The 14,386-nt window shown below is 54.6% G+C and overlaps 1 protein-coding gene across 1 annotated transcript; it reads left to right on the forward strand.

Annotated features, from left to right (window-relative positions):
* The first annotated feature begins 974 nt into the window (after positions 1–974).
* Positions 975–13,644, forward strand: P2RX1 (purinergic receptor P2X 1). Its single transcript, XM_009276406.1, has 13 exons — positions 975–1,111; positions 4,645–4,792; positions 5,327–5,398; positions 5,846–5,915; positions 6,460–6,556; positions 7,276–7,356; positions 8,972–9,113; positions 10,199–10,329; positions 11,004–11,094; positions 11,669–11,734; positions 12,393–12,485; positions 13,221–13,268; positions 13,568–13,644. The coding sequence occupies exons 1-13, from the start codon at positions 975–977 to the stop codon at positions 13,577–13,579; spliced, it is 1,188 nt and encodes a 395-aa protein (XP_009274681.1). The 3' UTR covers positions 13,580–13,644.
* The last annotated feature ends 742 nt before the right edge of the window (positions 13,645–14,386 follow it).

A 14,386-nucleotide genomic window follows, 5' to 3' on the forward strand; every position in this document is an offset into this window, starting at 1 on the left:
CAATCAGCCAACACCCCACCCCCCCCCCGGAAGCTTCCCCTGCACCAATGTTGGGTCCCAAATTTCAGTCTGGCAGGTACAAATCCAGCCCCTTCTCAGTGATACTCACTTAAAGCGGTGCCTGCACCACCCTGCCGAGCATCCCTCGCTGTGACCCAGGCTGGCCCGCCCGGACCCACTCATGGCCATGCCTTTCAGGAAATGCTGAAAATGCTTCGAAATGTGCCCAGCCCAGCCCTGTGCGAGCTCTGGGAACCAGCCAAGCCCCAGCTGGGTGGCCTCAACGCGGGAGGGGGCCAAGCCAGGCGCCCAGCTGCCCCACGGGTCAGCTTCGAATTGCTGGGCTGGGGTTTCTGTGCCCTCCCCTTTCCCGACCCTTTTCCTGGGGCAGCCTTTGGGGGACAGAGCAGGACATAGGTTAGGGACAAGGATGGGATACCCCCAGCCTGAGCTGGCTGCTGGGGCAGGAAAGATGATACCACAACCCCAGTTCCTAAAATCCTCTCCCGGGACCCCCACCACCTCCTCCATCCCGACATTGCCCCCAAGGATGCCTCGTGGTCCCTGCTTGCCCCGAGCCCTGCCTGTAGTCCCTCCGTCCGCAGGGAGGGCCCCTGCCCACGCCAGGGTGCAGCTCCCACGGGCGGGCGGCTCTGTCCCGGTGGCACGTGGGCTCGGCAGCAGGGTGGCCCTGCACCCTCCCGCACCCCGTCCCACCCCCGGACCATGTAGGGCACCAGCTGCTTCCAGCCCAGAGCTTATAGGAAGAGGAAACCCCGTCCCCGCGCAGAGGAGGAAACCCGCAGCCCAGATGTGCACAGAGCAACACTGATAAGGTTTTTATTATTTTTTTCTTTTTTTTTCCTCCTCTCTGCAAACAGAGGAGTTGCACGAGCGGTGGCAGGCACGGCCCGACTCACGGCGTGGCAAACAGCGGGGCCAGCGGGAGGCTGCGCCACAGCCCTGGCGCAGCCATGGGGCAGAAGTGCATGGAGAAGGTGTCCTCCTTCCTCTTCGAGTATGACACCCCCAGGATGGTGCTGGTGAGGAACAAGAAGGTGGGACTGACCTTCCGGCTGATCCAGCTCATTGTCCTGGCGTACATCATCGGGTAAGGCTCCCTGGCGCCTGCTTTCCCCCGAATTAATGCTTTGCCACCGGGTTAAAAAGCAATGGAGACGAAGGGGCTTATATATCCCCTATATCCCGATGCGGGGGGGTTTATTGCTGATGGCATTGCATCCCCCCGGCCATGGCCACTCCCATGCTGCCCAGTGTCCCACCATGGGTCCTTCAGATGGCCGCCTGGTCCCCGCGTCCTCCCCAGAAGCGGCTGCTTGTGCGGGCTGGAGGTTCATCCCTGCCCAGCCCTGCTCCATGCACCAGGGCCCCGTCTCCTCGCTGAGCCACATCCAAATCCTGCTCGAGATGCTGGATGGTGGCCTGAGAATCTGTTGTTATTTTTATTTTCATTTATATTAATGAAGAGGCAGCTGGGGCCAGCGTGGTGATTTGTGAGACCCAAGCGGCTCGAGACAGGACCATAAATCTCCCTGTCCACCACCCCGCTGGGGAGGCAGGGCCAGCCCAGCAGCTGGGGCCAGGAGGGAGCCTTGCTCCAAATCCCTGGTTTGCTTTGCTTGTAGGAGGCAGCCCCGAGAGCAGCCGCTGTACAAGAGCAACTGCTTTAAAAAGGCAGTGAGTGAAGCAGGCGGGCTCAGAGCTGTGCAAGGCTCTGTGTCCTCGGGTGCCCTGGGACTGCTGCTCCTGCCACAGCAATTCAGTCCCTGTCCCCTCAGTGTGGGACGATGTGCCGTGCTATGGGATGCGATGGTTGATAAAAATTTTTGCTGTGCCCCCATGGCTGCTGTGGGCTCAGCCCTCGAGAGAGACTGGCACCCTTCCATCGGGAAGGGCCCCACGGCAGGAGGTTTTCAGGGCGAGGGGGTGTCTGGCCATGAATTGGAAAAAATGGGTATTTTGGGGGTGCAGGGTGCCTAGTGCAGCCCAAAGAAAAGGCAGTAGCTCCCAGGGCTCAGCGCAAGCAAGTAGCTGCGGGGAGCAGCGGTGCCCATCCCAGCTTTTAGCACAGAACCGCTGGAAAGGGGGAAAACCTTCCCAGGGAGTCATCATGGGACCCCTGCATCACTCCCACCCTGCTCACCAGCGCTTTGGCTCACAAGGGTAATCTTCATCCCAAACTGCTGCCAAGCCAAGGTCTCAAGGATGCTCAGTTGCAAAGGGTTTTGCACCGGCCCAGACTGGTGTTACGGGGAGCAGCGCTGGCTCTGCTAAGGGCTGAGCCCATGAAACCCCTGGGGTCCAGCAAACCCAGCCGAGGGCAGCCGCTCCTGCAGATGGGGAACCAGCAGAGACGGTTGCTCAGAGCGGGACTTCCTAAGGAAATGTGGCTTAAGCAACCCAGCTAAAAGGGGACAGGCAGCCAGGAGGAAGCAAAAAGAGAATCAGCCTGGGGGGGACAGCCAGGGGTAGAGGAGAGGAGGTTGGCATGAAGTTGCTGTAGTTCGTACATTTTTGCTGTCTCAGTGGGGTCAGGCTCTGTTAGCAAGGGGCTGCCTGTGAGTGTGGCTGCCCATAGTCCCACCGGCCATTGGCATCCCCTCGCTGCCTGCAGCTGTAGTTCATACATTTTTGCTGTCTCAGTGGGGTCAGGCTCTGTTAGCAAGGGGCTGCCTGTGAGTGTGGCTGCCCATAGTCCCACCGGCCACTGGCATCCCCTCGCTGCCTGCAGCACTGCCTCCAGTTCCCTGCCTGCCCCGAGCCACGATGCTTGAGATTTTCTCTTCTTTGAAAGCAAGTTTGGCAGGCAGATATTTATTTATTTCCAATTACCCCAGCTTTGGTCCACCTTGGCAGCAGGCATGGGATGCTCATGGGGATGCATGCCGATGCATGGCTGTGCTGGAGGGATGTGTGGCAGTGCCATCAGTGCAGAGGAGGGACGTGGGGCTGACCCCACCGAGAGACCCGGCGTTACCCTTGGGGAGCAGTTCTTCTTTCTGCTGATACGCCGAGATAAGGCGGTATCGCTGCTGGCCAGGTGATACTGGGCGCTCCCTGGCTGGACATTGCTTTCTGGCTTTCATTTCCTGAAAACCTCACATGCGAGGAGGATGCAGGGTGAGCCGCAGGATGGGGCTGGCGAGGGAAGAGGGCTTGGTGACTCTGCCACGTCGGGGAGTGACACCAGGGGACTTTTACCACCTGGGCAGGGCTCGATGTGGCATTTACAGCATGATGTGGAAATGACGCCTTGTTTGCCATGACCATGGCTCAGCGGCAGGGTGGGGGCCGCATCCTGCCCTGCCATGGGGAGGCTGTATCACAGTGGGGTGCCCAGCCCTGCGTGCCTGCAGTCACCTCTGCTGGGGAGGGACGTGGTGGCAGCGGCAGAGGCCGCGCCGGAGGCAGATTTAGGGAAACGCTCTGCCATGGTGCCACCCAGCTCACAGCCTCCTGCAGCCCCAAGGGCAGTGGGGAAGATACCCAGTGTAACCAGTATAACCCAGCATGGCCATCTGCCTTGGAGGAGGAGGTTGGAGCTGGGGGTCCCAGCTGGGGTAGCAGTGGTGCTGAATTTCTGCTCCCATCCCCGGGTGTTGGGATAGATGCCATCCCTGAGGTCCCCTCACCCCCTGTCCCAGGATGCCGATGGGGCTGCAAGACAAAAAGCGCCATCCCCAAGAGGTCCCCATAAGGTCTGGCACCCACAGGGCAGACCTCTGGGCAGCACCCAGGGTTCCCCTATTTTCCCCCATGCCCATCAGTCAGGTGCCTGAGGATGGGCTGACACAGCAGGCTGGCGTCACGGGCCGTCCCACGGGCAATGCGCTGCCTCTGTCATGGCCAGCAGGACCGGTGCCCATGGCGGCGGGGACAAAAACCAGATCGCTCCTTTTTTAGCACCGGGAACGCTCTGCACTGCTGGGAGCACTACCCAAAATGGTTGCTCACCCATGTTTATAGTCTCCCTGAGCCAGAGTTAATCCAGTGACAGCTTGTTTATGCCATCGGTTAGATAGTGTCAGGAGCCGGCCCTAATGGCTGCGTGATGGAGTGGGAAATGCAAGGAGAGCCCCGTGCTGGCCACAGCATTGTCCCCAACCCTGCTACTGCAGCCCTCTTGCACCCACGGCCAGGGCTCCACAGTTCCTTTTGCTGGATGGGGAATGGTGGCCCTGGACATGAGCTATGTCCAGACTTACCCCTGTCTTGGCCCTCGAGGCACCGATTTTTGGAGAGTGCCTATGAAGTGGATCAGGAGGGTCCAGGTGGGTCGCCAAGCCCAGCAAGCTGCAAACTTGCTGTAGGTTTTAATCCCAAATGGCCAATGACCACCCTGCTCCACCTACCTTCACATACCCTCAACCACAAAATGTGTCCCATTCCCCCAAATAAATCATCCCAGCATGAAAGCCAAGTCCCGCAGCTACCACATGCCTTAGGCAAAGGGTGGGAGAGCTCAGCAACATGTCCCTCATCCACCTGGAGGAAATTTGGCAAATAAACCCCCAGGTGAGACTTGGTAGAAGAAGCCCCAGTCCACAGCAATGTGCTGGGACTTGGGTCTCCTTTGGATGAGCGCTGGTGGCCATGCTCACCCCACCACCTTTCCCCATCCAGGTGGGTCTTCCTCTACGAGAAGGGCTACCAGTCTCAGGACAGCATCGTCAGCTCGGTCTCGGTGAAGCTGAAAGGCCTGACACTGACCAACGAGAGCGTCATAGGCCCTCACATCTGGGATGTGGTGGATTATGTTTTCCCACCCCAGGTACGGAGTCAGGGTGGGTGGGTTTGGGGGTGTTGCTTTTGTCTCGACCACTGCTTTTACCCATGCGCTGGGGTCCAGACGGGCTCCTCAGTGTCGGCTTTCCATGGGGCTAACCATGACAAGGTGTCCCTGTGGTGGAAAGCAGGTTGCTCCTGCCACAAACCTCTGCCCACATATCACCGGTGGGGATCATTCGGTGCTTGGGACCCACCATGGTTGATGGGGCACATTTGAGCCTGCCTCCAAAAGGATCAAGGCTCCTCCGGTGCCTCTAGATGATCATCTCAGGCAGTAAGGGGGGTCCTCCACTGTCCCTGGGGCTGGTGGCACTGCAGCTCCCCAGGGCCACCACCAGCTTCCCAAGCTGCAGCGGAGGAGGGCAGAGGACCCAAAGTTAGGGAGAAAGGTGCCATCTGCCTGGACATGCCCTGGTGGTTTGTGTGCCCTACCCCTTGCCCCAGGGAGAGGCTCCTTGCACATACTCCATCAGAAAACACCATGCCAGCTGTGAGCTTGTTGGCTGTGTCTCTGCAGGGGGACAGCTCATTCGTGGTGATGACCAACTTCATTGTCACCCCTGGACAGAAACAAGGAACCTGCCCGGAGGTAAATGCACTGGTTTCCTTCAGCGGTCTCAGCTTCTGTAATTTAGAGGGGTTGTATGGTGGCACTGGGGAAGGAGTTTTCCTGACGTTGAGAGGTTTGGTGAAAGCCTGAGCCTGGCCCCATATTATCGTTCCTGACTTGCGAGTGCTTTTATTCTGCTGAAAAACAGCCAGCATCCATCTAAGTTTTCTTCCTTTCGAGATGATCAAGCAGAACAGGCTCAAGGCTTGAATAAAAGCATCTGCCTGGAGATTAAAAAAGAAATCCCCCCTTTTTCCTGCTTAATCCGGACATCCTTGGTTGGGAAGTGGTGTATGGACGAGGCTCTGGCTGCAGCCAAGCAGCACTTCCCCCGGGGAAAATGCTGTGTGGTGAGGCAGGAGGGACAGAGGGACTGAAACCATGGGGTGTGATGCTGAGAGGCGGCTGCCTGCTTTCTCCAAACAGCTGCCAGACGCCGGGCTCTGCTCGCGGGACAGCGACTGCAGCAAAGGGAAATACAGCCGCCAGGGACAAGGTACGGCACAGGGCCCCAAGGCTCCGGCACCAGCGTTTCTGGTGAGACACGCTGAGCACAGCATGCTCCAGTGAAGCCACAGGGCTGGGGTGTCTGGCAGGGGGACCTGCTTTGGACCACCAGCTGATGGGGTTTGGGGAAAGCCTCTGACATCCCGGGTGAGGGTCCCACCTGGGCTGGTCCTGCTTTCCTCTTCCAAAAGAGATCTGAGCTGTAAAAAGTTCTCCCAACAAAAGGTTAATCAATACTAAAACATTTACCCCAAACTGCTGTCCTTCTAACAGCTAGGTATTTTCTGAGGTGTATTTTAGCAAGAAAAATGCCCAGTTGCTCTCCTGTACAATAGTGCAAGAGAAACCACTGCCCCAAGCTGAGAGGCCACGATTAATTACCCTTTTTATAAAGGGGCACCAAAGCCCTGAGTATTTTGTGCCTTGGATGTCTGTGGCAGGGCTGAAGCTCCAACCAGATCCCATCCATCCCAGTGTGAGGCTGGGGTTTCCCAGTATCCAGGGGTGTGAGCAGCCGTCCTTCTTCCCTACAGGGCTCATGACGGGCAAGTGTGTGAATTTCAACAGCTCTGTGAAGACCTGCGAGATCTTTGGCTGGTGCCCCGTTGAAGTTGATGACCATGTTCCCAGGTAAGCAATGATGTCATTGCTCCCTTTTTCACCCCGGTCCCACTCCAGTGGGACCTGGTGTAGGGCAGAGCAAGCCGGGGCTCTGCGGGTTGCTGCCAGGACAGCCTGGGTCATTGCAGACTCCATGGCTGTACACGCTGCCTGGTGTCCCCAGGGGGTTTGTGCCTCTCCTGGCATGGTTTGCTCCCCACCTCGCTGGTGGCTCACCCCATCTCTGCTGGATGTTCTGTGCATGGACCAGCAGCCCCCGTCTATCCTGTTTGCCTTCAGAGTAAAGTTGTTCTCTGCCCATGAGATGTTCTCCATCTCCAGCCTCCATGGGCCACTGTGAAGCACTTCCTGGTAGATGCAAAGTCCTGTTCCTCATTGCCTCCCCTCCTGGCGGGGGGGCCACACAGTCAGCCATGGGTCTGCCAAGGAGCCCAGGGAAGCACCCAGGGCCCTTAAGCTCTCTTCCAGCCACCTCACTATGCTTTTGGGGTTTCTTAACTGAAATCCCAGCACCTAACTCCATCTCTGTCCCCTAACAAGCACTTCCCTCCTTCCTTGGGGCTTTTCTGAACCTTGTTGGGATCTTTGACTTAGAAAGGGCAGGGATGAGATCACCAGTTTTTCTGGGTCCTGCTTGTCCCAGTTTGGATGAATCTCCACCAAATGGGGCTTTCTCTAGAGGCCGGAGAGCCGAATGAGGGACACATGCCAACACTTGTGTTTTTCAGCCCTGCCCTGTTGTCAGAAGCAGAGAAGTTCACCTTGTTCATCAAGAACAGCATCACCTTCCCCAGGTTCAAGGTGTCCAGGTAAGAGGAGTTTTGGGGGGACAGCTTCTGCTCAGTTCACTCAGCCGTGTCCCTAAGGGGAAACAGTGGGTGTAGCTGGATGCTTGATATAGAGGATGCTGTCCCTCACCAGCAAGCCTAGGTCTACTCTAACTGCTGCGCCGATCACCACATTAGCTGATAGGAACTGTGACATTTCCCTCCCAAATCTGTCCCACCTCAGCCGGTAGCTGTGGTTACTGGAAAGAAGGTTTCTGGAATTAATGTCCCGTGAGTTACCCTCATATGATGCACTTTAAAATACAGTTCCTCTGATTCTTCATTTTTCTTCTCCCTTTTCCTCCCTGAAGATAACAGTAAAACACTAAATGCCTCAGTGGGGTGTGAGCAGCCAGGATGAGCTTGCTGCCCAAAAATGAGCAGAGGCCCCTCTTACCGTCGCGGTTCCCACCTGTTTCTGCAGCAGGTTGTAGGGTCAGCCCCTTCCAGGCAGCGCTGGAAACAGTGCCGCTGGCTGAAGGCGCACACGTAAGAGGATTTGTGATGACACTGATTATATATCTGATTTGGAACAAATTAACAGAAGCTATTTGTGCTGAAGACAGCAGATTCTTCTCTCTAAGCCGATCGCGTCCCTGCGCTGCAGCCAAGGTTAAATGCCCTGGCAGCCAGCACCCTTGGCAAAGTCTCAAGCTGGCCTTGAGCTGCACCCTGAGAGGTGGCTGGGAGAGGGGATCCCCCACCAGCAGCAAGGAGAGGCAGCAACCTGAGTGAGGGCAGGCAGGAGGGGGGATGTGATGAGGGACAGCACGTCCTGGGAGGTGAGGGTGGCTGGGCTGGCTGCCATTGCAGGGGCTGAGCCGGAGCCAGCTGGGGTCATGGGGAAACTTCCTGCCTTTGATCACTGCTGCTAATTAACTGCTGAGCATAAATGATGGGATAGGGTTGAGCAAGGCACAAGGCTTACAAAACCATCTGGGTCAAGAAGGCTTCACAGAAAGACTATTTTTAGGCAAAAGAGCAGAGCGAGGTGGAAGGCAAGATATTGTCCTTCCCTTTCCACCCTTTCTGGAGGAGATGGCAAAATCCAGCTGAACGTAAAAGCTGTGGGATATGCTATCCATGAGCTGTTCTAGAGGAAAACTGTTGGTGCATGGAACATTGCCTGGCAGAACCCATGGACGAGCTGACATGTGAACGGGAGAGGCAGCTGGGAGGGATGGTGGAGGCCATGGAAGGGTTTGAAAAGCTGAGGGACGAGAGAGGGGGTTGCTAGAAGAGGTGAGGACAGGCAGACTTGTCCTGAAGAAATGAGTTTGGGCAGCAGGCAAAGCAGCAAACCCAAAGCAGAGGTGGAGACCATTTGCAGGAGAGAAAACAGCAGAGAGGTTTCCTCTGCAAGAGGGGATTCAGGGGACACGAGTTGCTGATGGGGTGGGAGAAACCAGGCAGGGCTGGAGGAAAGGGCCCACTCTCCATGTGCAGGGTCTGCTGAGCACGTGGGGGAGGAGGACGAAGCCCTGAGCTTTGCAGTTACCTGGCTTTGAGCAATGGGTTGGACCAGGGACTTCCAGAGGTCCTTTCCCACCCAAATTATTGGGTTATTCAGACTCTTTCTCACTCTTTTCCTTCACAGGCGCAACTTGGTTGAGAGCATTACCAAACAGTATCTGAAGAAATGCACCTATCACAAAGTCACCGATTCCTTATGCCCTGTGTTTGACCTGGGATACATGGTGAAGGAATCGGGCCAGAATTTTACCTTCCTGGCTGTTAAGGTACTTCAATTTCAAATTATGTTTCTCGCTGACATGGGGAGGGGGACACTGACAGAGCAATCATACCCAAGCTGTTGAGATGCGAGGCATCTGTTTTCTCAAGGACTCGCGAGGCAGTGTCAGAATTAGCCCCTAAAGATTATGAATCCTCCTGGGCATGGCCTAATACTTAAGCATTTCTTGGAAACTCCCCTGTAAGATTGACAAGATTTGACCCGCTCGCAATAAATCCAGGGTTCAGTTTGTTTTAATTTGTGCAACGAATGGCTAGAGCTGCGTGGCCAAATCCCATCTGATTGACCTTGGAAGCTTCGGCTGGATGGTCAAATACTGGTCATTGCACAATGCAAACTGCAGCCTCTCCCCAGGCTCAGAAATGCAGCTTTGCCCAATGCTTCTCAGGGTGGTATGCAAGAGTATCTGCTATTTCTGCACTGCAGAGCCTTAAGATAACTTTGCTAGGCATTAAATAAAATCAGAGGCTTGCATATATTAAAGGTGCAAAAAGACAAGTCTCTGGGGCACAGCTAGTTACAGCCTGGACCGAGCTCGGGAGGGACTGCTTCATTTCCTAGCAGAAAACCTCTTAAAGGAGGTTTTCTTCTGATTTTCATGAGTTAATTTCTCTCTCCTCTATGACTTTGTTAAATTGCCTTTGATTTTCCCTGTGACATTAATGGTTTGATGGCAGGGTTAAGCCACAGGGCAGGCAAATCTTATGGGTAAAATCAGGCAAGGAAAGGCTGTTCCACTGGGACCGTGGGGGATCTGCAGTGGGCACTGTTTCTCAGGACTATGCCTTGGGCACGGGATGCTGACCAGGAACAAGAGGGCATGAATTTAGCTGTGTATCCAGCATTTAGGGCAGAAGCAAGCGCCTCTGCATAGGGTGATGTATAGGCATGAAGCTGAGGCTGCCCAGGAGGGCTGAGACAGCAGTGGAGTCCATGTACCCTGGAGAGCCAGGGCACCTCGTAGCATCGAGAAAGGCCACATATGAGGAGAGAAGGAGTTTCTCCATGCAGGCTAGGTCCAAGGAGGTTGGGCTGAGCTGGACAACCTCATGACTCCTGTCTCGGCTGCAGGGTGGAGTGGTGGGCATCACCATAGACTGGAACTGTGACCTCGACTGGCCTGTCCGGTACTGCAAACCCATTTACCAGTTCCACGGCCTTTACAACGATGATAGTAACGTTTCACCGGGCTTCAACTTCAGGTAAGGAGACCCCTGTTAACTCTCCAGGCAGAACTGAGTAGTGACATCTTTCAGGATCCCACAGCACTCAAGGGATGGTGGAAGATCAGGGACTGTTCTCCAAAATACTCACTACCTTTGCAGTGCCAGACAGCAGTGCTCTCTTTAGAATGGCATGAGGAAAGTGATAACCCGTCCCTTGGTGTCAAAATTACGCCGTTGCCTTTCCCTGTACATCTCCTCACCCTTGCAGACTCCCCTGTTCAGCTGAGCTCTCAGGAAGCCCCTTGAAAGACTGGAGATGGTGCAAGGTCATCTCACGTGTTCCCACACTTCAAAGCATTCAGCCACAGCATGACATTTAGGCATAAGCTGCTGCTCTGACTGCTGCTCTGTGTGAAGCCACCCCTAGTGCTGCACTAATATCCGCTGTCACGTAGCACTTGGGGTCACCAAGTGTCAGCACAAGCAGGAGCTTTAGCTGCAACTTGCAGGCAGGGAAACTGAGGCATAGAGGGGAGAGGTGCCAACAGCCCAGCTCCTTCGGCGGGATTAAGGAGAGGGTCAGGACCAGGGCTGTGATGGTGCATCCCCAGACCCCTGTCCTGCTCCCACCAAGATCCCGATGCCGTTGGGTTGCAGGGGGCTGTTAGACACCCTGGCAGGCCATTAATGCTCACCATCCAATTGGACAGATATGCCAAATACTATAAAGAAGATGGGACAGACAAGAGGACGCTCTACAAGGTGTTTGGGATCCGGTTCGACATTTTGGTGAATGGCAAGGTAAGGGTGGCCAGGCGCTGGGTTTGCCCCTGGCTCCCCAGGATGACAGTGCCATATCCTCAGGCAGGTACCAGCTCTGTAACACAGCACTGGGGTCTCATGGGGCCAGGAAAACCAATGCGAGTGGATTCCTTGGGTCAGTGGTTTTGTCCCAAAAAACATCATGATGGGTTGGGGGGGAACTGTGGAAAGTCAAAACCTTTCACTAATATTTCCAAAAGCTGAATGTTTGCACTTTTCTATTTTGTCTTTTTCTTCCCACTGGGAGAGAAGGCTTTCCTCATTGTGTTCCCACTGGGAATATTTAAAGGGTATACTTACTTTTTTTTAATTAAAAATACAGGAAGCAAAGTAATTTCAATTTGTGTCAGCCTAAAACCAACCTACCATATTTTTCTGTTTGACCGTTGAACTTAAAACCAGCTCTTACCCAGCTCCTGTTTCTCTCTGTGTTGTGGTTGTGGTTTGGGTTGCTACAAAGCTCTTTAGTTGAGCCCCACGTATAGCTATGGCACCTGTTTTTTTTTCCTGGGGTGGTTGTAACATATCACCTCTTTTCTCTGATTTTACTCAGGCAGGCAAATTTGACATCATCCCAACCATGACCACAATCGGGTCTGGAATTGGTATTTTTGGAGTGGTAAGTTCAGATATTTCCAGCCTCTATATGGAGACTCAAATTATTCTCCTTGCCTGTGACATCCATGGGGAAGTGTCCCTAAGCAGCAGTGAAATACTGGTTCCCACTCAGGCAACAGGGGATGGGCAAAAGGGGGAAAGGAGGTGCTCTCCTGCCTCGCTAGCTCAGGAAAATAGATTCCTGCTGCCCACCGGCTGATGTGAACTCTGCTAGCAGGAGCTGCTGCCCTGCGGAGTGAGGGGAAGCAGGCTTTCATGGCGGTGCCACATCTTGGTATCTTGATGGTTTCAAGTTAGAGCTGGTACTGAGGGGGTTTTAGAGGTGATGGGCAGTATTTCATGCACAACAGAAAATCAATATCCTATTTGGTTGTGGTCATTTTGGTCTGGCATGACCCAAAGGGTGTTGTGCTCTGCATATACCTAAAGTGGAAGCACTTAACTGCTGTTGACTTAAATTGCCCAGTATTGAACCCAGCACACTTCACTTCTGTCCTAAATGGACATTCAGGGGCTGTACGCTCTTTATCAGCTGGCATGTTGTGGGTTGAAGCAGAAGGGACCCTAATTTGTGGGGCAAACTGGAACAAGCTGGAAGTACAAGGTGGCACAGGTGAGCTGGGAGGGCAGCCCCAACCCTAACTGCACTTTGATTTAAGGCCTCTGTCCTCTGCGACCTGCTCCTGCTTCATTTTCTCCAAGGACGGGACTATTACAAGCAGAAGAAATTCAAATATGCGGAACAGGAGCCTGTAAGTAACAGCGCGTCCCTCCCCTGCAGAGGCTCTTGCGGGTGTGAGTGTGGATGCGTGCACGGGTAATGATGCTGTAACAGAAACAACATTTATACAATATATTATCATAGAGTCATAGAATCATAGGATCATTAAGGTTGGAAAAGACCTCTAAGATCATCGAGTCCAACCGTTGACCCAACACCACCATGTCCACTAAACCATGTCCCTAAGTGCCTCATCTACTCGTCTTTTAAATACCTCCAGGGATGGGGACTCCACCACTTCCCTGGGCAGCCTGTTCCAATGAAGTGGTTGAGGAGCAACCAGGCACCCTCCTGAGCTAGTGGGAATCCTGAGCCCTTGGGACTGTCAGAGATTGGGATCCATGAATCTCCTCTCCAAAATTATAGAGATCTTCTGTGTGACTTGCTATTAATAGCTTTATTCCCTCCCTTTATCCCCAAATATTCCAGTATCTGTTAACACTTGCATTGCTTTAATGGAAGCAGAGACAGACCAGTGCTTTAGCAAACTGGAAAATGTCCCCTTTTCTGCTTTCTGAGAACATCTCCATGACTCTGGGATGTTGCATGGCCTTTCATAGGATGTGAAAACAGCTCCCCTCAAATTCATTTGAAATTATGCTTATACATTGGGGGTTAGAAGTTGCTGTTCAACCACATTTTTCCCTGGCATTAGAAAGGGGCAGGTCTGTGAAAGAATCATTGTTTTCTCTCATTTAACTCCCAGTCGAAGTTGCATAAGAAGGGAAAGGAGCTGGACAACACGCAGCGAGAGGTGAGTGGTGTTTCCCCAGCCCTACTGGCATACGGCTGGCAGGGGTGAGGGCTATGGGTCTCAGGGCTATCCCAAGGCCCCTGGGAAGGCAGCAGGGCTCCAGGGAGGCATGGAGGAGATCTGAGCTGTGGGCTGTAATGCCTAACCGGGGGTCAGCATTTGCCAGGGCAGGCAGGCTCACGGGGCAGCACTGGGTGCAGGATGAGGGATTGACATCGCATCTTCGATGGCGGCATCACTTAAAGAGGGGCAGTGGGGGGCAAGACACCAGAAATCACTGTGCACCTCTCTCTCGGCAGAATCCCCACTGACTGACAAACCTGCACCCTCTTCCTCCTCTTCCTCCTCTCCTGAAACACGGTCATCATCCCCTGTCACCAGCCTGCACTAGCCCCAGGGCCAGCAGAAGCAGTGTCCAACACCGGCTCATGGGAACGTGGCACCCTGCAGCCAGGGCAGGGTCCGGCTGGCCGGGCGCTCTGCCTCTGGTGGGACGTGCTGCGATGCTGCGGGTGGGTTAAACTTGTGTTGGGCATCAGGGAGCCACTAAGGCAGCCTCGGGGCCCTCCACCAGACCTGCTGCAGGGCACCGGCGTCTGCTGCCTTTGCAGGCACTTCTGAAGGGCTCCCACTGCACCCTGCCTGGTGTGCCAGGGCCATACCAGGGCATCCCGCACCCTGAAGCCCCTGGGGAGAGCATCGCTGCCTCTCCTTCCCCAGCAGCACCCTTGGACAGCTCCAAATTGAAGAGAGTGGGAGGGAAGGAGAGCTGGCAAGAACCATGCCCAGTCCCTCAGCATGGGAGAAAAATGGTTATTTTGTAAGAATGTATTTTATTAAAAAAAATAAACCTTTAGTTTTTCTACTACATCCCTTTGCGGTGCCCATGCTTGCCCCGGGGCGCGGGGTATGCAGTGCTTTTCAGCACTGGGGGTGCTTGTGCATGCAAAGCAATCCTGTAAATCGGGCTGGAGCATGGGGCCTCTGCGATGGGCTCAGTGCAGGTTCCCCCAGGCTCTGCCTTCCCATGCAGGGCCCCTGGGCCTCCAGCCATGAGCAGGGGTTGTTACCAGGGTTGTCACTTGGGTTTCCTCCTCAGACAGGCTGGCTGACGGAGA

The sequence above is a fragment of the Aptenodytes forsteri genome, unplaced genomic scaffold, assembly GCF_000699145.1.
Source record: "Aptenodytes forsteri isolate BGI_AS27 unplaced genomic scaffold, ASM69914v1 Scaffold209, whole genome shotgun sequence".
Classification (NCBI taxonomy): domain Eukaryota; kingdom Metazoa; phylum Chordata; class Aves; order Sphenisciformes; family Spheniscidae; genus Aptenodytes; species Aptenodytes forsteri.

Bases quoted from the DNA above. Each gene is read 5' to 3' on its own strand.
- P2RX1 (XM_009276406.1), top strand. From the start codon at position 975: ATGGGGCAGAAGTGCATGGAGAAGGTGTCCTCCTTCCTCTTCGAGTAT. The intron at 4,793-5,326 runs GTACGGAGTCAG...GTGTCTCTGCAG, and splicing joins ATTATGTTTTCCCACCCCAG to GGGGACAGCTCATTCGTGGT. The intron at 11,735-12,392 runs GTAAGTTCAGAT...CTTTGATTTAAG, and splicing joins GAATTGGTATTTTTGGAGTG to GCCTCTGTCCTCTGCGACCT.